This window comes from Camponotus floridanus, unplaced genomic scaffold, assembly GCF_003227725.1.
Source record: "Camponotus floridanus strain SB8 unplaced genomic scaffold, Cflo_v7.5 scaffold16, whole genome shotgun sequence".
Lineage (NCBI taxonomy): Eukaryota > Metazoa > Arthropoda > Insecta > Hymenoptera > Formicidae > Camponotus > Camponotus floridanus.
Window position 1 is genome coordinate 2,050,555 of NW_020229281.1, and position 24,702 is coordinate 2,075,256.

The following is a 24,702-nucleotide window of genomic DNA, read 5'->3' on the forward strand; positions in this document are numbered from 1 at the left end:
AAGACTTCATCTTGTGAAAAAACAAGAATTTAACTCGCGCGCTGTACACTGGGCCTAAAAAAAGCGTAGTGTTTAAACAAGCGATTCTAGCGATTCACTGCAATGGCAATTTTAGGGCGGAATAGACGTTTCAAAGTGTCTAGCGGCAAATCGAATACACGCAGCAAGTAGAATTAAGTGTGAATGGGAAAACACGACGAAAGAACTGATATGTAGATAATTTATGTAAATTGTATGAACACATGCGAGAATGAGAAATGAGAATGAAGAGAGAGAGGGAGAGGGAGAGGGAGAGAGAGAGAGAGAGAGAGAGAGAGAGAGAGAGAAGAAGAAAAAGAGAAAAACAAAGTAATTATAAGTGCATCGCATTGGAGTAAAATTGACTCGACTGAAATATTTTGTGCAGATTGTATCGATTTATGATTTTATCTTATTTAAGTAAAATTTGTGTATATAAGATACATACAATTTTTATTTTTACTATAAAATTATTTTATTTATAATAAATAATATTTTATTATAAAAATATCTTTTTTACTTTTTCCCATATAAAATATAGATTTTTCTTGAATGTTTCTCACAGAAAAAATAGATACTATCGAAAATAGATACTATCGAAAAATTAGAAATTACGAATAAAAGATAGGATCCTTTTCGTTAAACGCGTGATTTAGCGAGTCAATTTTGTTCCATTAGAATGTAGTAGCCAATGAGAGAGAAAGAAGAATGGAAAATAAACGATGTTATATTGCGAAAGAAAACTTGGTCAAGTCTTTAATCACATCCTCGCTTTTCAATCTATCCTACGTAACATTTCCTGCGTCAATATTTTATGAGTTCCCGCATTTTACGCGGCGAATTAATTTAGTGGCGACATCGTCACGGTAGTCGAGCTTGTTTGCGGTTAACCAGACGACAGAAAAGAGCGTGATTGATCGATAATCTAATAGATTGTGTGACGGTCAAAAGTTATCGTCTCTCTCCTTCAGAATATTTCTTACTCTATATAATATATTATATAATTTCACAAAGAGAATCAATATATTATTATTAATATCTTTGTTATAATATCAGTAATAATATCAGTATCTAATTAATCAATATTATAATCCGATATTTTTGCACTCTTCTGTCTCGGTTATTTTATCAAAGAAAATAAATTTATTCGCGTGAATAATAAATGAAAGTAATAAATACAGAAATGTAAGAATGTAATGAACGAGAATAATAAATAAAAATGCAGCGATCTAGAAAAATGCATCTCTATCTCCGCAGAGATGTTTAAAGAACTAAAATCTACCAGGAATAATTTCGAGCTATATTATCCATAATCTGCAGTTTTATTTTCGCACAATTTCTACACAAAGAGATGTAAGAAAGTGGAAAGAAATATTTATATTTCTCAGCAAAAGTTTCTTCTTCTCTGGATATTTATTTTTTCACTTATTTGATTTATATATTTTTATTCATCATTAAAATTCGTTATTTTTTCTATAAATGTTACATAAATATAACGAATTAAATACTGTCTTTGATTACTTTTGACAGCTATGCCTAAAACTGAATAAAACATATATCAACGTAAATTTATCAAACGCCTATTTTCATATTCTGATAATAAAATTAAAAGCATTGTAAGCAGAGGGAGAGAGAAAATAATGATCATAATGTTATTTCAAGCTTGTTAGGTCAAGAACATTTGCAAGCATAAATAATAATGTCTTTCTCGTGTTATTATATTACTCGCCATTATGATATTTTCCTTCACGGCTATGCACATTATGCATTCACGTCGACGATTGAATTTCACAATGAATCCCATCAAAGTGATCGGAATAACAATTCCGTCTGACAAAATTGCGATCACCGACGATGAATTGCGCGCGAAGCAATTGATGACAGACAATCTCCATTCCCTTCACTCTCAGTCAGGGGAAACGTTCCGAAAAACAAGAGACGCGATTTCGCGAGAGAGAACAATCATCGATACTTGTGTCGTTTTGCGTCGACAAGCGTGCTGACAGTTGCAAAAAGATTCTTTACTCCCCTTTTTGTATCTGACCCTCATCGCAAAATACACACATGCGGGCACACGTATTTTGCGCAGAGATCACGTCGGAATGAAGGAAATATTTTTTCAGCTCCCTCTTAAGAGAGAAAAAAGGATTCCTTATAAAATGATTTCTGTCTAACATTAGCATAAAATTTCGCACTTGTAGAAGAATGAAAATATTCTGATTATAAAAATATATACATATTTTTCTTTATGAAGATACCTACATACATGTATTTATATATGGAAAATTTTATGTGAATGAAAAATAAAACTATATTATGTTCTATGCAAAATTTAAAAAATCTATATGAAGAAAAGCATAGGGAAAAATGCATAGAAAACATGTGGAAAAAGGTAGAATATATAGAAAAAGAGAAAAAAAATGCAGGAAAAATTGTGAAAAAAGTATAAAGGAAAATTTATTAGATTAAGATAATGGAATATTTAATATTAAATATAAAATTTTTAAATTAAACTATTAGTTATATATATATACAGGGTGAGTCATTTTAATCAATACACTCGAATATCTCGAAAACAGCACTCTTCAGAAAGAAATGTTTCAAACAAAAATTGTAGGGTGTGAAGGGGGACATAAGATGGTAGCATTGGTTTGACCTTGGAAAGTCATTTGAAGGTCACATAAAAGTCACCTTCAATTTCTTAAATTGAACCCACTATTTTTCATTACATATTCTTGTAACTTATCTCGAGAGCTTTCCAAACCACTACAGACAAATGTTTTTTCATTAAATACATTTTGAGTTATAAGGCTTCAAAGTTTGCAGTACTTCGATATAAAATGCAAAATACCTCGTGAAATATTTAGTTTTCGGTAGTCTTACCCTAATACTTTTATGTACAGGATAATGAGACAAAACTATTGGTGCAAAGAAAACGTATGATTGTTTATAACAAAAAGTGCATTGCAAATTACACATTTTTTATTATAAACAATCATACGTTTTCTTTGCACCAATAGTTTTGTCTCATTATCCTGTGCATAAAAGTATTAGGGTAAGACTACCGAAAACTAAATATTTTACGAGATATTTTGCATTTTATATCGAAGTACTGCAAACTTTGAAGCCTTATAACTCAAAAAGTACTTAATGAAAAAACATTTGTCTGCAGCATTTTGGAAAGCTCTCGAGATAAACTACAAGAATATGTAATGAAAAATAGTGGGTTCAATTTAAGAAATCGAAGGTGACTTTTATGTGACCTTCAAATGACTTTCCAAGGTCAAACCAATGCTACCATCTTATGTCCCCCTTCACACCCTACAATTTTTGTTTGAAACATTTCTTTCTGAAGAGTGCTGTTTTCGAGATATTCGAGTGTATTGATTAAAATGACTCACCCTGTATATATATATATATATATATATATATATATATATATATATATATATAAGTTCAATTAAAACATAAACTAAGATCATTATTCTATAAAAATCTCAGTATAATATATTATAATATATTATAGTTGAATGTATCATATAAATTTAAGTAAAAATTTTAAAGAGTGGAACTATATAAATTTACTTTAATAAAAAATAAAATATACTTTTAAAACTTATGATATTTTTTATTAAGAATGTAACAGAATGTAAAAATGTCACAAACTGAAATAATCGAATTTTATTATATTTTGTGTAATTTGTTTTTCAATATAGCGATATAAAAATTTTTCTGCAACGTCAATTATTCTCTTCCTTTTCTCCACTTGTTTTTCCATTTCCATTAATCTAATTTAATCCTGCTGCGCAATTCTTTGCCGTAGATTTTTACGATAATTCGCAATCGTGTCGTATCACGGGAAACCGCGTGTAATTGCGACTTACAAATCGGAGATAAAACGACCTTATCTGCCACGTGAAGTACAGCAAAGTACGATTCTGCGTTACATCGGACTGATTGCTCTCCAAGAAACACGCAACAATTTCCCCGCAACTACCTTTCCTTAACAACTACCTTACCAAGGCTACACAACAATAAAGTAGATTTTAGCTGGAAAGAAAGAAAGAAAAAGAGTATGAACATTTATCACGAGCCCCGGATGTTACGACGTGCATTCTGTTTAAACGAAATCCAATGTTCTTTCTCTTTTGCGCCTACGCAAGTTTTTATTTTCTTCTCATTTAATGTAACGAAATGCACGCAACGCAACACTCAAGAATAAGCGATTTGAAAAATGATCGTCTTCGCGTGATGAATATCTGATGGCACAAAAAAATTGTTCTTGGTCCTAATGACCAAGCAATCAAATAAAGCAAAATGGAGTAACATTTTTTCAGCAAAATATTTAAGATAATATAATACAAATTTTTATATGATAAAATAACAAAATAACTTTTGAAAAATATAGTATAAGTATAATTATATTATAGTATAATTATATAATATTTTACAAAATTATTTGCTTATATTAATTTCTCTCTCTCTCTCTCTCTCTCTCTCTCTCTCTCTCTCTCTCTCTCTCTCTCTATTCTTGATTTTATATTATATTCTCCTTTAAATTTATATTATTTAAATCTCTTTTTTATATTATTTAAAATTGCATTTTAAAATTACATATTTTTTTATTTTTTGATAAAAATCTACTATTAATATTAAAGTCAAGTTGTTTCTGTTTTTATGTGGAACTCAATATGTTGCAGTGATGAATGTACGCATAAAATCAATAGTAATATGTGTAGCGTACTTTGATGCGTTATTGAACATCTTCATCTTTATTCACCGCTCTAATAAAAATGTTTCTATATTATTATTAAAAAAAACTAAAGCGTTTTCCTTTTTCATTTTTTTAAGTGCCTGAGGCGTAACGAATGTAATCATGCTTATAGTGAAGCAGAAGATAATGCATCGCGAATAATATATACAGTGTGGAACACTTTTAATGAGATACATTTCGAATAGATAATAATTCTAGTAAATAATTGAAAATCTTCAAAATAAATGAAAAAAATTAATAAAAAAATTAATAAGAAAAAATAAAAGCAAAATTTGTAACTATTATCTAATTTTATATTTAATCTTTTATATTTAACTTTCTAATTTGTATTAAATAAATATTCATATTCGTTTATTTTTTATCGATAAATAAATTTTTATAATAATAATTAGAACTTTAAAAATTAAAATAAAAAAATAAATTTCCAATGACACAAGATCATATACATACATATATATATATATTTTTTTTATTTATTTATTTATTTATTTATTTATGCATCATTTTTTAATATAATACTAGAAATTTTTTATCTTTGAATTTTTTATCTTAATTTTTATCTTAATTATAGTTATTAGATAAGTGATTATTAAATCAAAATATTTGATCTTTTAATTGTAATGATAGATTGTAGTGACAAATCTGATTGTAAAGTATCATTAGATATCAATATACATAAAGACAAATCTCGTATTTTTTTCTTTATTATACTCCTCATTCAATATATCTTCGAAGATCCGTGCTTGTCACCCATAATTAATTGCGTCGACTGTTTGCCTTTCTTCCTTGAGAATCAACGAATAAAAGATCGTTCATCAAATTCATGAAATCACAATAAATATTCTCACGCACTAAATAATATTCAATAAATCGATAGGTAATAAACGTGTTTTTATTAAAATAAAATATAAAATAAAAGTTGCTATTCGCAATAAATTGAAATAAATAATAATTGTTTCTGTTTGTCCTATAAATTCGCAAGTGTAATTCATCAGAATATTTAAATAAGTTACTTAAATATACTTATATCACATTTTAAAATGGACAAATACTTTTTTATAGATTAATGATTAAATATGGGATTACATATTAATAAAAATCAAATACATAATAAAAATAAAATTAAATAATTAAAAATTATTTAATAAAATAATCAAAACTAATATACATATTTTAAAACTAAAACAACAATTGTAATTATAAAAAAAGATTTTACAAAAAACCAATAATTTAATAAATTATTGATATTTACAAATATCTACATGTTTTATTTTAACAGAAGAATCGAATTTTAAAGAGAATAAATGAAAGAAGTGTCACAATAAAAGGGTAAACTAAAAATAAAGGAAATGGAAAGAGATTTTAATACAATATTACCCTGGAAAAAATCTTTCAAAAAATGACTTCAGATTTAGACACGAAAAGATTCCGAGAAGGATGAAAAGATTCCGACCCTCTAAATTGGAGAGATTGAGAGGCTGCCATAATTTTTGTCGAATTTCTGCTTTATGGTAAACAAGAGATATAAACAGATTATGATATTCCATAATTCTTCACGTTTTGCAACAAAAAAAGATATAATGAGAAAAAAATAAAATTAATGTTAAATAGATTAATTTAAATAGCAAGAAATGATAAAAGAGTAAAAATACTAAATAAAAATATGACAAAAATTGATAAAGTTATTGCAAAAATAACTAATATACAGTACCAATCAAAAGTATTGCATCATTTATAGAAATAGCTAAATCGTTACTTTAATGAAGAAAAACATAGTAACATTATCAAATTATAGAAATATTTTATTACTATTATTTGATACTTTAATATCGTAAAAATTAAAAATTTTAACTTAATAATAACAAAAATATTAAATTTTTGATTTTTTTAAATAATCTTTTGATCAATATTGTAAATCAAATAAATATGTATAATTTCTGATACGCGAATTAAAGAGCATTTTTCGTACATTTTTTGCGAAATAATCAATTTATTAACGAAATTAAACTTAGCATTTCGATAGATGAGTGCTCTCAAAAGCTCGCAGAAGTAATTAGTATTATATTACAGAGAGGATGAATATCGGCCGCTTCTTTGTAAGCTTCGATCAGCGCGACGAGATCATGATGTCAGTCATTAATAAGGCTGATATTCGTGTTCTCTGATAATTTTCCGTTTTGTGCTGACAGATCAGATTAACTCGGATTCACCAAGTACAAAATCTCATAAAGAACTTTAATGGAAATTCAATAGAAGAGGATCTTCAGATAAAAATAGAACTGAAGCATATAAAACTTATATTTATTGTAAAATCTATATAAATAAATATATTGTGTAAAAATCCTTGTATACTCGCTAAATAATTTAGACATAAATTATTAAAAATTTATAAATATTAAATATAAAGAAAAAAAATTAAAGGCAAATAATAAGTATATAAATAATAAAATTTACGTATAAATAGTTATATATTTACATATATCTTTACATCCTATCTTTCAAATATTAAAAATGACTGAGAATTATCTTTGAAACTATATATACATGGAAAGCGCTTTATAACTTTAATATTCGCGACCATGTCGCGACACAGATGGGACCATCCGCGTTATACATATAAGCCTGCTCTATCTGTCGCATCCAGTCGATTGTCCTAATTCTCAAGCGGAAATCGATAACGATGCCCACAAAATTTATTTGCGAATTCACACGCTACCGACATGGCCGCGAAAGTGAGCCATTGTCTCGCGTCCCAACGAAATTCCGAAACTGTTGGACGCAAATTCGCGGCAGCGCGATCGCTTGAACGAGTGGAATTTGTCGAACGTACTGACACGACTTCGATTCCTGAGAATTTCTGATGATTATACATGGTTTACGATAGAATTGAATTTTGACTGATAATAGAGATAGTTTATATAATTTTTCATACTAAAATTAGCGATTAATGGATGCAACTTAAAGAAAAATTCGACGATTGCAGTTATAAAAGCCTGAAGAAAGGATAATTTCGAGAAATATTCCTTTATTATTAAAATTATTTTATAATAATTATAATAAAAATTATGTTAAATAACTGTAATATAAAAAAGACATAAAGAAAGATAAACAATTTGTTATTTCGCTGGCGATTTTATCAACAAAAATGAAGTCCGAAGTGTGCTCGAAATATATAACTTCGAGTTACAATACAAGTAAAATTTTATTAATGACAATAATGTTGATGTATCACGTTTGTCAACGATGTCAGAGTGCGAGAGCGGTTGGTTCGCGAGATCGATACGATTTCAATATTTATCGCCAGTGTAAAGGCCACTTTTATGCACGTCAAGGCTGATCGTGCCTGTACGTGACCGACTTAATATCTCGTTGTATCTTGTCGCAAACATGAAATATTAGCGAAATATTTCGCGGTCCAAATTAATTATAGTAAAAAAACCATATTGTTAAATATCTTATTTTAATTTTAACATTAATAGTGTGGTGTATGTATTTGACACATTACATTTTCGTTGTTTAATGAAAACCATGAAAACCTTGAATTCATGAAAACCTTGAAAAGTTCACCAATTCATTTTTTCGATTATTTGAAAAATTACGTAGATTCATTAAATAGTTAGCATAATTAGAATATAATACACAAGTTTCGGGTTTAAAAGCATTATAAAAGATTGTTGAGCAGAAAATCTAAAGAAAAATATATTTAAAAAGGGAAGTAGAAAAGTTAAAAAGGAAGAGAGTATATTTTCCATAGAGAATAGAAAAAAAATTATTGAATATTTTTGTTTAAAAAATATAGTAAAAAGAAATAAATCAAAAATTTCTAAACAAATGTAACAGTGTTAGTATTCAAATATTTTTTAGGCATTTAATTGGTACACATGTCTTCACAAACGTATTCTTATTCCACGAAAAGTAAGGTGACAGAATGCATAATTCCCAAAAAATTATACGTGACTTGAATTCAGTAGGACCTTTCCTTGCATTTATCTTCCTTCTACTATATTCACATATTTTGTTTTTACGTGATTGCTTTGACAATAAAATCGAGATAAATTTTTCAAAAATTGTTCTCATATACACACATATTCGTAGAAACTCTTCTACGCATTTAAAAAAAAATTTATATAAAAACTATCTAAAAATATCTTTTTTACTTTTATCTCTTTCTATCAAAAATTCATTGATTTTATTAAGTACGATACAATATATCTTACGCAAAAATTATTTATACATTATTTTTATTTTTTTTAAATATATAATGATTATTTTTAAATTTTTTATGTGGCATTTTTAATAAAAAAAAATTATATATAAAATATTATAAATAAAGATTTTATAATTCTGTTTTTTTTTCTCTTTTATATATATATATATATATATATATATATATATATATAACTCTTATATATATATATATATATATATATATATATATATTTGTTTACATACATATATATGTAATCAGAATTAAATATATTACTATAAATATATATCATATAAATATATATTATTATTAGATTGTTATATTATACAGTAAGAAACGATTATCTACATATAAATATCAAATTAAATTCACGAATAAGCCCTTCAACCTTTAAAAAGCTTGCGAGCTGCACTGTAAGTAAAGGAAGCAATTTCGCATGCATGCGCTTAATTTGTCCAAAGAATCGACCCCTTCCGTTTACTCCCTCTCTTCTCCTAATATATTTCTCCTCAAGGTCACACATACAAGAATCCCAAAGATTCTCCCTTATAGAAAGACCTTTCGAAGTTCGAACTTGCGAGATATAAATCTACCTGATATTTCAATCGATCGCATTCGCTTTTTTCTCCTCTCTTTATATATGTTTTAATATCATTTGCGTCGTTTAATTGGATCAGTTAGGCCGACTCACAAAAAAACCGAATCGAGAAATTGCGGTCGTACCTCTTTTCCTTCTTAAAGAAAAGTATTTATCAAGCTTCTCCCCCAGTGAGATGAGACATCACCAAGATATTGGTCCCGAAGAACGGCATTCCATCCCGCCTTCACCGTCGAATAACGATCGAAAAACTGAAAGAAGAGACGTGTGGTTAGCAAATTAATTAAATTCAATTTAAATAATTATAAATTAATTTCAATTTCATGAAAATTTCACATATCCTTCAGCGAGAATAAAAATAGTTATTTGCGTTTAAATTATAAATATATTAATTCTAAAGAATTTAAATTCAAAATTTATATATAAAATTATATATAAAAAATTAAAATAAAAGATAATTATATTAATTTATTGACTTAATTATTGTATCATTTTTACTTAAAGATTATATTAGTTAGAGTAAGATTAGATTTTAGTTAATCTCAAAGCGCGACTTCTTAGATAGAGTAAGATTATTTTAGTAAATCTTAAAGCGCGACTTCTTAGATAAAATGTCATTGCTATGCAATTTCCTTTACTAAAATAAAAATTATTTACTTTATTTTATTTTAATTCTTATATTAAATTAAAATATAAATTTATATATGTATACGTATTTTTTTGAATACATGCAATATATTACATCACAGCTGGTTCCGACTGAAGCAATAAAGACCAGAAGAAAATATTAACGAATCAGATGCACAAATCGAAATTGCAGCATCGAGCTTGCCATCAATCATTTCTCTGGATTCCAATTTTTTTTCCCAATCGCACTGTAACGACATGCCGAAATTTTTTTGTACTATCCGCGTATTGTAGGCGTATATATAATGTGAATTTTTTCAAGTCAAACAAAAATTTTCCTTTTAGTATTACAATATTACGATATTACGGTTTTTATAGATAACATTGTGAGTTGCATGTAAAAAAAATAAAATTGTAAATTCAAGAAATATTTGTAAATGTGTATTTTATATCTCAGTAAAATATAACATTTAAAAAAAATGTTATATTAGAAGTACAAAATGCATGCTTATTATATTTATATTTAATGATTAAAAAAGATAATATAGTTTATAAAAATATATACAAGTATATTTTTATCAAGATCAAAGACGAAATTGATTTCCTAATTTCCTAGCAAAATTACTTCCAATTTTGAAAGTCTATAAAGATTAATCCTCCGCATTCTATTAAAGAATTATTAATTTAATATTAGATAAGAAAAAATCTCATTTCTCTCTCTAAATTCTCAATCTGTTTCATCGTTTTATCTAAATTCTCAAAAGATTCTTCATGTTCTCTAAGCTTCACACACACAAATCAATCAAAAATTATAAAATTCAATGTAAAAGATTATTAATAGAAAAAAAACGATGAAAATATCTTTTTATATAAGAGAAAATCTTTTTATATAAGACAAAATCTTTTTGATAGTATATTATCTTACAAGAACAGATATAAATATGAGATTGTAAAAAAGGTATTTTAAGATAAAATTCACTTCATCAAAAATAAAAATATAAGAATTTTAAATCCATTCTCTTCAACACATTTATATATATATATATATATATATATATATATGTATGTATGTATGTATGTATGTGTGTGTGTATGTATGTTATGTATATTTATGTTTATAGATCTATTAATGAGGAATTGGTTCAAACATCAGTCGGTAACGAGTATCATTTGAAGATACATAACGACCAACAATTTCTTTCGAACAGAGCCAATAAATACCGCTAACCAGTACAAGTTATCGATAAGAGTTACTAACAGTAAGTCAAAAAATATTATAATGGCAATAAATTTCGTATTATCAATATAAATTAATAACTTAATGAAAAAATTTTTTATCAAAATTAAGAATCTTAAAAGTTCTTTTACAAAATCAATTAAATTTGCAAAATATAATAATTACGATATATATAATACATATAATCCAATGTAATTAAATTTGCACAAATAAAAATATTTCTTTAAACATTCTCAAATTCTCTATTAGAGAGTTATCAATTAAAAATGCAATTTATATCATTGTAATAAATTTTATAATATCCTATTTAATTTTTATTTTATTTATTAAGCAATATTCTTTTTATATAAAGTCAGAACTTCTAAATTCTAATAATGAGAAGTTCTACACAATGAATAAGAAGATTTAAATTTCAAGGCATGATGACAGGCAAATTATTTGATTTTTTCCACATATGCGAAGTATTGTAGTCAAATCGCATAAGGTCACGTGCATATCATTTTCTACTCAAACAAATATTCTAGCACTTTCATTGAAATAATGTTGTTTAACAAGTCAAGTGACATTTGAAACTTTAAAATAAACATGTATAATAATGATATGTTATATACATATGAGTATTTTCGAATATCTTTCTATGTGTTATTTAAGCTTTTTAACTATGTGCTGTACTATTTAAGCCAACGAAAATTAACATTCGGCTTCAATAGGCTTTGAAATAGCCAAATTTAATGTATTCTGTATGTGCTTTGTACAAATGATCTAATTTATATATTTATATATTATTTATTACTGATCAATTGGATGCGATATGCACAGACACATCTTTAAAAAACTTATAAACTTTACAGAAAATGTAACAAATTCAATTAATAATATTATAAAAGATATAAAAATTGATTTTAACATTGATTTTATTTTTATGCCTTAATTTCTTTTTTTAATTCGCTACATATAATTTTTTTTAGAAAATTTAAACAAATCTATATAATTTAAATATGAAGCTATTTACTAAAAAAATAAATCTGCATAATTACAAATCTGCATAAAAACAAATCTATATAATTTACAAATCTATATAATTTACAAATCTACATCAAACAAATCTATATAATTTAATAACTATTTACTGAAATTAAATATATAGCTTTTTAAAATTAATCTAATTATTAATTAACTTAAGAAATTTTGTTGCATAAATCTTTTCTGCTCTATATATAAATCTTTTCAATCTTTATTTAATCTTCCGCAAAACTAATCTAAAATCTACAAAGTTTTCAATATATTGAAAGCTTTGCAGGAAAGGAGAAAGTTTACGGAAAAGAGATTTCGTCTTATTATTACTCATTGTCTCCCTCTCTCCCCCTTCCTCTTTCCATCTCATGCACTTTTTGCAAGTAATAATTCATTACAACATCGTGATCCAGTAGCGGCAAAGTAAAAGTGGGGGCTCACTCTCACTGTTTGCAGCCGCGACCATCTCTCTTTCCCTCTTTTTTTCTTTCTCTCTCTCTAACTCCCTCTCTTTCTGACGTGTGAAATTGCTCGCGAGGTTACCTCGTGAGTACACCTTTCAAGTTTGTCAAGCTCGCGAGTAGCGAACGGTCGAGTCTTGTACGACGGTGTAAGAAACTATTCAACAATTTCTTTTCCTTACATTCAGTGAAAAATCATGGATGACACCACAAAGAACTTCGTCAATGTCCATACGGATGTAAGCTGTGATACGAATTACGTGCCTTCTGCTATCGAACTTGTAGAAAGTGAGTTTCTCGAAAGTCCATGCTATGATTACGCAAAAGTTTTGTGTACAAATAATATATTGGCATTTGTTTCTTAAACGAAAAATGGAAGAGAGTCAAATGAAATTATCAATATTCTTTGAATAAATGAAACAATGCAAGAATTGAAAAATTACCTAAAAAAATTGTCTAATAAAAACAATAGTGATTTTAATGTACAATAATTATTTATCAGAACATAGCATTTTTACTAAAATTAATAATAAATGTAATTTTAGTAAAAATGCTAGTAATGTTTAATAGCTATGTTTTAGTGAAAAATTAATTAAACATAAAACGATAAAAAATCAACCATTATATAAGTGAGAAAACCCAATTATTAAATTAAATTAATAATAAATTAATAATAAATTTAGTTATTGTTTAACTAGTAAATTACTAATTTTCTTAATAACTTTGTAATAATAAGAAATTTTATTATTAAACAATAATTATGTTGACCCATTACTTGATGGCGTCGATTATTGACCCACTTGACATCATTTCCCTTATTAAGAAAATATCGATTCTAATTTTGTGATGGATAATGTTAAATTATTGAGTTTTCGAAATATTATTACAAATAATAGTCGTAGAAAGTGTTACGTTTAAAACGAGTTAGTTACGAGTTTTTTGAAGTAACAATATAATCGCCCAATAACATACTATCAGGTATAAAATTAAGTCTTAGAAACTATTGCGACACTCTTATCGTCAATGTAAATTTAACGAAGTAGATTACATACATGTTTATAATGTAAACAAATAAATCATGACAACAGGTAAAATTTCATAGAAAAATATATATTTTGTTTTTCATTAAAAAATCTTTATATTATATCTTATACTCTCTACTTAAAAAAGAAAATATAAAAAATGCAATAAGTTCTTTGATATAACATTGCAATTAAAAAAAGAGCGATCAGTGAAAAAAAAAATTACTAGAAAATATTATGCTGTCTATAATATTATTTTAATTCTTGAAATTTATATGTGAAAAAAATTTCTATATTACTACATTATAATTACTCTTACTAATGATATTAATGATATTAATGTACTATTTATTTTAACAATTATTTATATAAATTAATATTATTTATTCGATAATATCTCTTCTATTAAAACAAAAATGCATTCTGAAGATTTATTTGAGATTGCAAATAAAATAAAAAAATTCGGCTGCTAGAAACTGATATCATGTAATGTACGTAATGTGACTTGCATCAAACGATATGTAAGCGCATTGGTGAAAGTTGTGCCTAAGTTCATAAAGTATACGTCATTATATATTATAGATGTATGAGTTGAACATGTTTGAAAATTTCCAAACTTATATAACTTCTGTAAATAATTTACCTATTATTCTTTCGCATATTTTTTTCTCTAAGGTAAAAAAAAAGATAAAGTAAAAGTAAAAAGTATTTTTTAACTTCTTCGTATGCTTCCATTAGTCATATAAAGATACTGTATAAAATATATATATATATATATATATATATATATATAATATAAAAATTTAATAAATAATATAATATATAATATATAACATATATAATATATAATGTATAATAACATAATATATAATAAATATAATAAATAATAATATAATAAATATAATATACAACAAATATAATAAATAATATAAAAATATAATATAAAAATAGAAATAATTTAAATAAAGAAGATTTTTATATAAGTGTAATGTAAGAAAAATAAACAATATAAATAAAATATACAAAATATAAATAATATAATAAAGTGTAATATAAAGAATACATTATAAGAAAGAAAAAAATCAAGGATATCCGTGATTTCTTAATAACTAAGTAATTTCCATGATATCTTGTATATCGTATGCTTTACAAAAACTCTTTATATTCAAAACATAACACGCTAGTGTGAATACATGTCTCAAGGCGATAATAATCGATTGGTAAACTGAGTAAATGATTCTTACAGACTTTTGATAAATAATTGTACTATTTGTTAACACAGTTCTATTTATTTTATACATCGCACACAAAGTTTATTAAACGAGGAATTTAAACAATGCAATAGTAAACTATCAATAAGCGTTGCTATTAGCAATTATCCAATTCGCCGTAACTCTATATCCAATATGTACACACATATACACTTTTTATTGATATTTATAAATTGTTTATCTATTTTCATCTTTATACACCTGAATATTGTGTAAAAATGACATCAAAATTAGATAGTCTTATCAACTACCTGTAATTGATTTTAGATAGAATATCTGATCTTCTTTAGGTATATGGTATTATCTATCCATAGATATCTCTTATAAGAATTACTTTGTTTCAGAAGAATTGTGATAGATAATACCATTTAAAAAGATTAAATCACAATGATATTTTTGTTTTATAAGATTGTATAATAATCTTGTGATCTTTTCTTTTTCTCTCTCTCTTTCTAAGAATGCAATAAATGCTTCTTTGTGCCTTCACAATCAAATTGATATATTATTATATAAGTTTCGATAAAACAATTTGTGAATTAGCAACAATTTGGGAAAGTTAGATGTTTTAGTAATGGAATTATCTGCATATTAACATCAATATTTTGAGTCACTTTACTCATTATTAATGAAACTCTTAATTATACCGCGTAAAACAGTTAAATATGAGTTTTATTATCATTATTAGCTGTAGATAAGATAAAAAAATGCCGACAGTGACAATAAGATTTTATAAACAATAAGATTTATTAACGCTGAAAGCATCATCACATGAATCACTGCAAATTATTTATATAGAAATTAGGAATAAGATATTTTGTCACTGGAAAGGGGGGAATATCAAATAGCTTTATATTTTTCCTCCGAGAAAACCAAGATAAAATTGAAATAAAAATTTTAAAATGTTTAACAAGAAAAACAATGATAAATATATTAATATTTATATATAAATTTTTTATATAATAGCAAAAAATAAAGAATAAAATAATTAGGATTATTTAAAAATTAAAAATAAATTCAAACAGAGAAACAGAATTATTTAAATTGTTAAATATATTTGCAGAATTTCATTGAAAAAAATTATCAATCATTTTTATTTTCTTTTTTGAATCATTATTCGTTTTTTGCAGGTTTAAATGCGTTCGGTACCGGATTGCTAAGTGTCGGATCGATATTCTCAGTCCTTACAATATACTTCGCTGTCGATGCATGTCACAATATCGTCTACCAGAAGGACTCGAAATTTTACAAAGGAAATGCCATCGTGATCCTATCGGTGTATCCGGTCGCGAGCGTATGCAGTCTTATGGCGATTGCGATACCAAGGTAAAAAATAAAAGCCTATCGCAATTCTCTGACAATATCGAAATTCCGAGAGAAACTTGCTATCAGCGAAGTGTAAAATAAAGCCATGCGCATCACTACTTCTATTTTTCGTTTTACATACTGTTAGATTCATTTTAAACGATCTATCAAAAGTCAAAACAGAACTCTATAATCTTATATATATATATATATATATATATATATATATATATATATATATAAATCGTTAACAAAACATTTTATCATCTTATCTTAACATCATATTTTTGAATTTCAATATTTATTTGATTCTTTTTGTTTCTTTTTTTAGAATAAAATTTAAAATTGTTTAAATAAAGATATAAAAAAGATCTTTAACTTTAGATCTTGTATCTTAAAATGCAAGGATTCCAGAAATCTAGAAAAATATCTATACAAAAATTAAATTATCTAAATAAAAAATAAAGAATAAATTTATATTACCTAAAAACATTTTACTCATGCAAATTCTAATTTACAATTAACTACAATAGATATTGTAACACCTCAAGATCTTTTGTCATATCAACATTAGTTTTGCAAAATTCATGAGAATAATGATGTTCGTCTTTCGACAGGGGTCAACTACTATCCGAGGCGATAACTCAAATTTTCATAACAATCTCATTTTATCGGCTTTATCTTCTCTTGCTGGACATCGGTCGCCGAAGGATCAGTGAGACGCCGGTGCTGATGCTACGAGTCGGGCCCTGTTGCTGCTGGCCCTGTCTGCCCTTTCCGAACCTTCAGATGACCGATGCCAATTTGTCTTGGCTAAGAATTTTGATCTTACAACTTCCTATCGTCCAGGTAAAAAATTTCTCTCCCCTTTCTTCTTCTTTACGGTTCGATTAGCTTGCTCTTCTTTCGCGCTAAATAATTATTATAATTAAACCTCCTAAACCCCTAACTTTGATTAAAATTGATAATAATTAGTGTTACTTATATATATATATACATATGTTGCATTCCTTTGAATTTTCACAATACAAAAAATACAATATGCAATTGAAATGAATGTGCATATGAAATACACAATCTTAAAAAAGAAAGATTTAATTTATTATATTAATTTTATTTATGTGTGAATTGATATTTAAAATAATTAAAATCAATTATGTAAAAACTGATTATTTAAAGTTAATTTTATTCTGTTAAAATTTTGCTGCTATAATTGAAACAAAAAAAAGCTTTAATATACAGTGTAGCGTAGTTTATTTAAAATTTAATCATCTTTCAAAAATCTTTGTTAGAATATTTATTTTGAAATGAAATATATAAAAACAGAGAATTTCTTTACGTAGTACACATTTTCTGTAATATATATCGTATACATTTCAAAATAAAATAATTATATAAATAACCCTAACATTTATTTTTTACAGTTATGAATATCCTTGAAAATATTCAAACACACACACATAATATTAGAATTAAATAAATCAATCTTACAGAATAAAATATCTAATGGCAAGTATTAAATTATTTATGATTAATCAATTATTTATTAATTTAAATAAATAATTTAAATTAATTTAAATAAAAAATAAATATGATAATTTATAAAATAAAGATATTTATTTATCATAAATATTCCAGCAGAAAAATATTGGGAAAAATTTGAATTTAAAAAAATGTTTGAATTTTCAGGGTCTCCTCTATTTGATATTGCTTTTCATGGCAACCGAGGAGTCAACTCTCCCCACTCAATATGGTATATATCTTCAACCAGTCATGGTAATCAGTATACTCCTAGGAATATACAGTTTAACTATTACTACAAAGACTCTGCATACGACAATTCCAGGTAATAAGCATGCATATTTATTCAAGAGTTTTCTTTCATCATTTAATTTCAACAGAAGATTTATTTTTAGTATTTTGCATATACTTTGCATTTATTTTACTATTATTATTCTTTTATTTTACAAAAATTTCTCTAAATGTTAAGTACACAGCGTTTTATATTAATGTTATATAAATAGACCACATATTAATTAGATCACATTTTTTTATTAAATGTAATATACTACTCCTTTTCTCTTTGCTGCGATATATTTTCTTTGCTGCGATATATTTATTGTAACGGAAAGATTAAAAATGTTTTGTATATATTATATTTTTTAAATATTTTTAGTAATTTTAATTTAATTTAATTTTTTTCTAATATTTCTTATTGTTTTTATTTCATTAAATCATGATTTTGCTTTTTACGCGATAACAGTTCAAATTTTCGCGTCGAATCCAAAAAATAATCACTATTTACTCGCTTGTCGAAGATCGAAACTCGGATCCAATATATTTGATTGCCGAACAATGACAATTATATTACTGTCATTATAAATAACACAGAAAATAATTTACGAAAAATCTTATTTTTCATTCTCTAACTTAAAAATTCTCTATTAAAAAAATTATTTATCAATGATCTGACATTACTTTTGTTTTAGAGGCCAACTTACATTTCAAGGCACTGGTGTCACAATTGCTACTATTGTTCTCTAAACTGCAGGCAGCTGTAATTATTAAGGGATTGCCCGCCACAGGTATTTTTCCGTGCAATCTACCTCTCACCCCGACAATTTATGCCAATGGTAAATAGATAAGTTTTCATTTTTGTTTATTTGTTGTTATCTTTATTCATTCTGTTCTCAAAGAAAATCAAATATTCAGAGAAAATTGATAATTTTAATATTTAATAATATTCTTTTTAATTCGATATTTAATATTTTAGTATCGATTAAATTAAAAATTATAATAACACTGGAGCATATCGTGCAGGTTTTTATTGTTTAATTCAGAAATCTGAATCATTATCATTATATACTGAGATTAAATAAAATGTAGATGATAATAGCGATTAAATATAAAATACATATAAATGATTAATTAATTTTCTAACATTAAAATTAATTAAAATAAATTATCTGCTGAAATTCCATAGATTATGTTATTTCGTTAAGTATCGCGTTGACCGACACTTATCATTTAATTTCTCATTAAAATATATCGTATCTGATCTCTAACCAGAAACTGATAAAAAAGCAATGATTTCATGGTAGCATCTTCAAATAACATGATAAGACCCTTTATCTCCTAATTTAGAATACATTCGTTCTTTTCATTGCGTTCCGGACCCATAATCGAACGTAACAAAGAAACTCGTTTCACACAGAAGACAGAGACGTCACGCAGCATCCGCGACTCCCATAAAAATTCATCCGTTACATATACGTGCAAGAATAAATTTCCTTTGCTTCCAAACGACACTAAGATAACACATCGCCAGTAAAAAAGACTCTTTATGCAACACATAACTTACTTGATTATTATAAAAAGATTTTTTGTGCGACACATAACTTACTTTATATTATTGTATTTTAATATATATTTATATTTTTTATTCATTATTACTAGCAAAATTAATAATTATATTATTATTAACAATTTCATTAAAATTATATCAATTCCAATTTTAATTAAAGAGTATATTTTCAAACCGTTTTAAGCCTATTTTCTAAATATATGTATTAATGTGAATTAATAAATTGATTTAAAGCGTGCGAAATATGTGTTTTAAATATTACACGATTAATAAATATAGCAGATAACAAATTAATATTTGATATTCTTCATTTCAGTGACGTATAACTCACTAATGTTATTCGAAATGCTGTTACTCTGTTACGCTGCTCGACATGTATATTACGTCGATCCGGAAAAAAATGAAGAACAGGACGCAATAGATCGAGTGCCAAGAACAACGGGTCAGATAGATCTTATAAATAGCAATGATGGTAATAAGCAGCTTTCAGCGATAACAACTGCATAAGATTTTTCAAATAGATATCACAGAAATATGTTGACTGTATATATTATTTATATTGAAAAAAACTCTCATCGACGAAAAATTCGTATTTCTCGACAAAATTTTAATCAGCAGACATCGATCGATATGAGTAAGCTGATATTAATCAATGCAAGTAAAACGGGATTATGTAGATATAGAGCTAGAGATGTTATGGGTTTTTCTTCTGAATAGTTTAACTTTTAACTCTATTTTTACAAATCCTCTCTCTACCTTTACATAAGCTTCCTTATGTATATATTATTATTAATTTTATCACAATAAACATTAATTATTAGAACGTTATTATGAAAAGGCTTATACAAGGTGAAGCTTGGCTTGCGATAGATGATTTTCATACTCAATTTTCGATTGATTTTCTTTAATTCTGCAATTCTCCGAGTGAGTTTTATAAAATATATATTGAAAAAAATATAAAATAAATATATATATATATATATTATTTTTAATAACAAAAATAAAGTTATAAAAAAATAAAATTAAAATTCTTTTTTAACATGATTATAATATATATGATATTTATAAGTAGTTTATGCGTATGTTACATATGTGTTTTTGTGCAAGATTATACTAATATAATGTACATATATACATAATTATAGATTTTTATTTTTTAAAGTTTTTATAATAAAGTTCAAAATTAATTGTAAAAAAATTCTAAACATTCCAAACATGTCCAAAAATATAGAAAAATGCTTAAAGAAAGAGAGAGAAAGAAAGAAAGAGAGAGAGAGAAAGAGTGAAAGATGAAATGTACAAATAAAATGACAAAGATTATTTTATCACCAATTGCGTTAAATTTAATTACGTTAGATTAATGAAAAATAAAAGGTAATATATAATGTATTCTCTATTCTTATTTTTACATTTTATCCAAAGTGTCATCGTGTTCACAGTATACTTGAAAATATACGTTAATATTTCAATAACATGTTTCCATAAGATATATTACATGTCTCTGTCTTCTTCTATATCTTCCAGAAAAAGATGAACATCCTTTAAACAAGAGCTCACACAAAGTTTGTTCTTCAGGCTTATTATTCTTTCCTGGATCTTTCCTTTCATTTACGTCATACTTCGTTTGTTCTCGTAAAGTCTTTTAAAAAGCTCAAAATTGTAAATATTAATATTTTCCACGTTAAAACATCATATATACATTTATATCTCATTTAAAATTATCTTTTTTACATTAATATATAAAAAAATTATTAATAGACATATTAATTCTACAGGATTATATCTAATTTATATATTATATTTATAATTTATATTTATAATTATCTAATTTATATTTATATTTACATTATATTCAAAGAATCATTAAATTTTAATTATCATAAAATGTAGACTTTTTAAAAAATTTAACGTGTCGATTGCAGAATATCAGCACCAAAAATACGATAGGGCGAAATCGTCAAACTGACGGGGTTACAAAGACAAGTCGTTCCGTGGCTTCCATCCCCACGTCATTCTTCCACGTCCACTCTCCACGAAAGGACAAACGATTATATCGCGTTTGAGTACAAGAAAAAGCAAAAAAAGAACCGAGAGCTCCATGCGCCTCCTCATTTTTCGAGCGATTTCAGGGGACTGTTCGCCGCCTACCTGCGACCTGGCCCACTGTAACTACAAAACACACTTCTCTGTCTCCCTTTTCTGTTGTCCCCCTCATCCTTACTAACATAAGATGCAACTCGCCGTTCAAGACTTGATCCTCGACCCTCTTCATGGGACGTGATCGTGATCGAGCTTTACAGCCGTAATGGATTTAACAGTTTCCTTAGGAGATATCGACTTAGGCGTGGAAGGGGAAGAGAAGCAGGAAAAAAGAAGACGAAGATATTTGCCGAAATTGAATAGTTTTTTACCTTTCTTATTTCCGCGCGAATAAATCAGGGACTTCTCGTTTTAATTCTATCGAACTGAAAAACGATCACCTTCTCGGATGATTCCGTATTTTCACCGACTTATTCACGCGATGATTATTATTACAAGTTTTCATTTAAAAAATTATTTTACTTTATGTGTAAATTTAAAAAAATTTTAATGTGGAAAATGAGGAAAAGTGCGGTTTCGTGTATTGATATCTTATCGATACAGCTTCGTCATTTCAAAAGAGTCTTAGACGCTATAAAGCAGGTTGAAAAATCACCGCATCGTAATTCCCTGATTGTTGATTGGTAATCTACTATGGTGGAACTAATTAAGGCACTACCCGCGTCTCAAATGGGGCGTTCAAATTGTTTTCTACGCCGTCCATCTCTGCCGACTAGATAGCCTTGGGGAAGACGAGATAAAAAAAATAGCTAGACGATATTTCGCAAACTAATGAGCCGGCCCTAGCGAATTTTAACATAATCATTCTTATGATTTATAATAGGAGATCGTTCTTTCTCAAGCATTTCCCTCTCGCGATGCATCGTGTTATTTCTATCTCTTCTAAAGTTCATCAAAACATATATGCATATATAAGATATTCCAAATCCTAATTTGTTATTTTATTTTCTTAATTTTGAAATTTAAAAAATTACCAGGTAATTATATAATTTTTTAATTTGTATTCTTTAAAAAATTATTTGAATTTTTTAAAATTATAAATCAGTATATTAATATGTATTATAATTTCGAAAGAAACAAAAAAATTTTGTCTTTTACAACTTCTTGGAATTATATATCAAAAAATAAAAAAAAGAAACATATATGAAGATAAGAAATATATATGATTCTTTTAATATAATTCATATTCTTAATTATATTATTACTTTTTTCTCTTTTTTCTCTTCTTTTCAAAAATTTATTAAATTTAAGATGAGAAAAATATACAAAAAACCTATTAACGATCTTCCTTTTTACAAACGTCTAATCTGAGAGTTATTGACTGTTTTCTAAGTGACTTGCGATAAACTTAAATCATATATTAGATAAAGTGGCGTCAAATATTTTTGCCTCTATTTATTTTTGCTAATTGTCTGTCTCATTATTTCATTTAAGAAAGAACCGAAAAAAAATGTTGCACATTTTCTTATCTAAAGTAAACATTTATCTAATGTAACGTCAAGTCCTTTACCTATTTTCTAACCATTTTCAGCGCGTCTATAAATTCTTTTATCTTCATCATAGCTCCTGTAGCAGCAAACAGCAATAATAGATTATTTCATTCTAAAATACACACATACAGACACACATAGATACAAAATATATATACTTCTCTTCTGATATTTAGATTATCATATTCTAATCGCTATTATTTTATTAAAATATATGTAATTGTATAAATATTAATTTTTATCAATAATATTTAATCTTTATAATACCAATTGTGTCCTTTTTAAAATAAAAGAAATTTAAAAAAATTCACTGATCCACAAAATAAGATTCGACTAAGAAGTTTTTTCACGAGCGACATTCCTAACAAATGAAAATTTTCAATTTATGGATATTTCATATAGGAAAATCTTGTCAGAGAATCATACTCTCTAGGATTTTCATTCTTTGGTAGAAGGAAGGATCGACCCATGGCCATCTGTTGCATGCAAGAGATCGGAAAATACTTTCCAGAAAGGAGTCGACATATGGCACGCGGACAGAGGGACGAATTTATCTTTAGAGAGGAAAAAATACATGTTGGCAAGAGATTTTGTCTGTCGAAAATGTCGAGGGGGCGTGAAGAGAAAAAAACGAGCGTCTACTATTTTATAAAAAAGTTGGATTATATAACAAAGTAAAAAAAAACGCAAGAAAAAGGAAAAAAGAAAAAATGATCAAGCTAAATTCCTATAATTAGGATATTAAGTAATTTTTCTAATCTTATTTGCAATAAAGTAGCATATCCAATATATTTGCACTGAAACAATCGATAGTACAATGTTAATGCAATCGAATATTATTGTACCAGAGATGCAATACTGTTTGAATGATGTATCGATAAGTATAAGTATAAATATTTATAACTGCTATTCGCAAAAGAATATTAATTGAGCAATTAATGCTTATCATTACACACTTGCGTATTTATTCAACGTTATCTCGATTATTGACAGTCATAAAATCATGGTATTATATTCCAGATTGTGATTTCACACGTATTTTGAAATAGATATGCAAATCGAAATATATGTCCCGAGAGTATCTCAAAGAGAGAAAGAGAAATGGATGAGATTTGTGCAAGAAGCTTCTTGCATTTCTCGGAGTAAAAGAGACGCCGAGGACTCTAAGATTTCTCGAGAACGGAGAGAGAAGTGGCTGCTTATAGAATCTCGAGATG

The 24,702-nt window shown here is 26.3% G+C and overlaps 1 protein-coding gene and 1 long non-coding RNA gene across 2 annotated transcripts in view; one reads left to right on the top strand and one right to left on the bottom strand.

Moving 5' to 3' along the window:
• The window catches only part of LOC105255822, an 80,156-nt gene that overhangs the window by 21,634 nt on the left and 33,820 nt on the right, over positions 1-24,702 (bottom strand). The window contains exon 3 of the long non-coding RNA XR_889553.3: positions 9,723-9,848. This is a non-coding gene — a long non-coding RNA (uncharacterized LOC105255822). The remainder of the gene's footprint in view (positions 1-9,722; positions 9,849-24,702) is intronic.
• Positions 13,017-20,692, top strand: LOC105255821 (organic solute transporter alpha-like protein). The gene is made up of 6 exons (XM_011265332.3): positions 13,017-13,224; positions 16,357-16,552; positions 17,149-17,380; positions 18,221-18,377; positions 19,021-19,164; positions 20,212-20,692. Exons 1-6 carry the CDS (start codon positions 13,134-13,136, stop codon positions 20,400-20,402), a joined length of 1,011 nt encoding a protein of 336 aa, XP_011263634.1. The 5' UTR covers positions 13,017-13,133; the 3' UTR covers positions 20,403-20,692.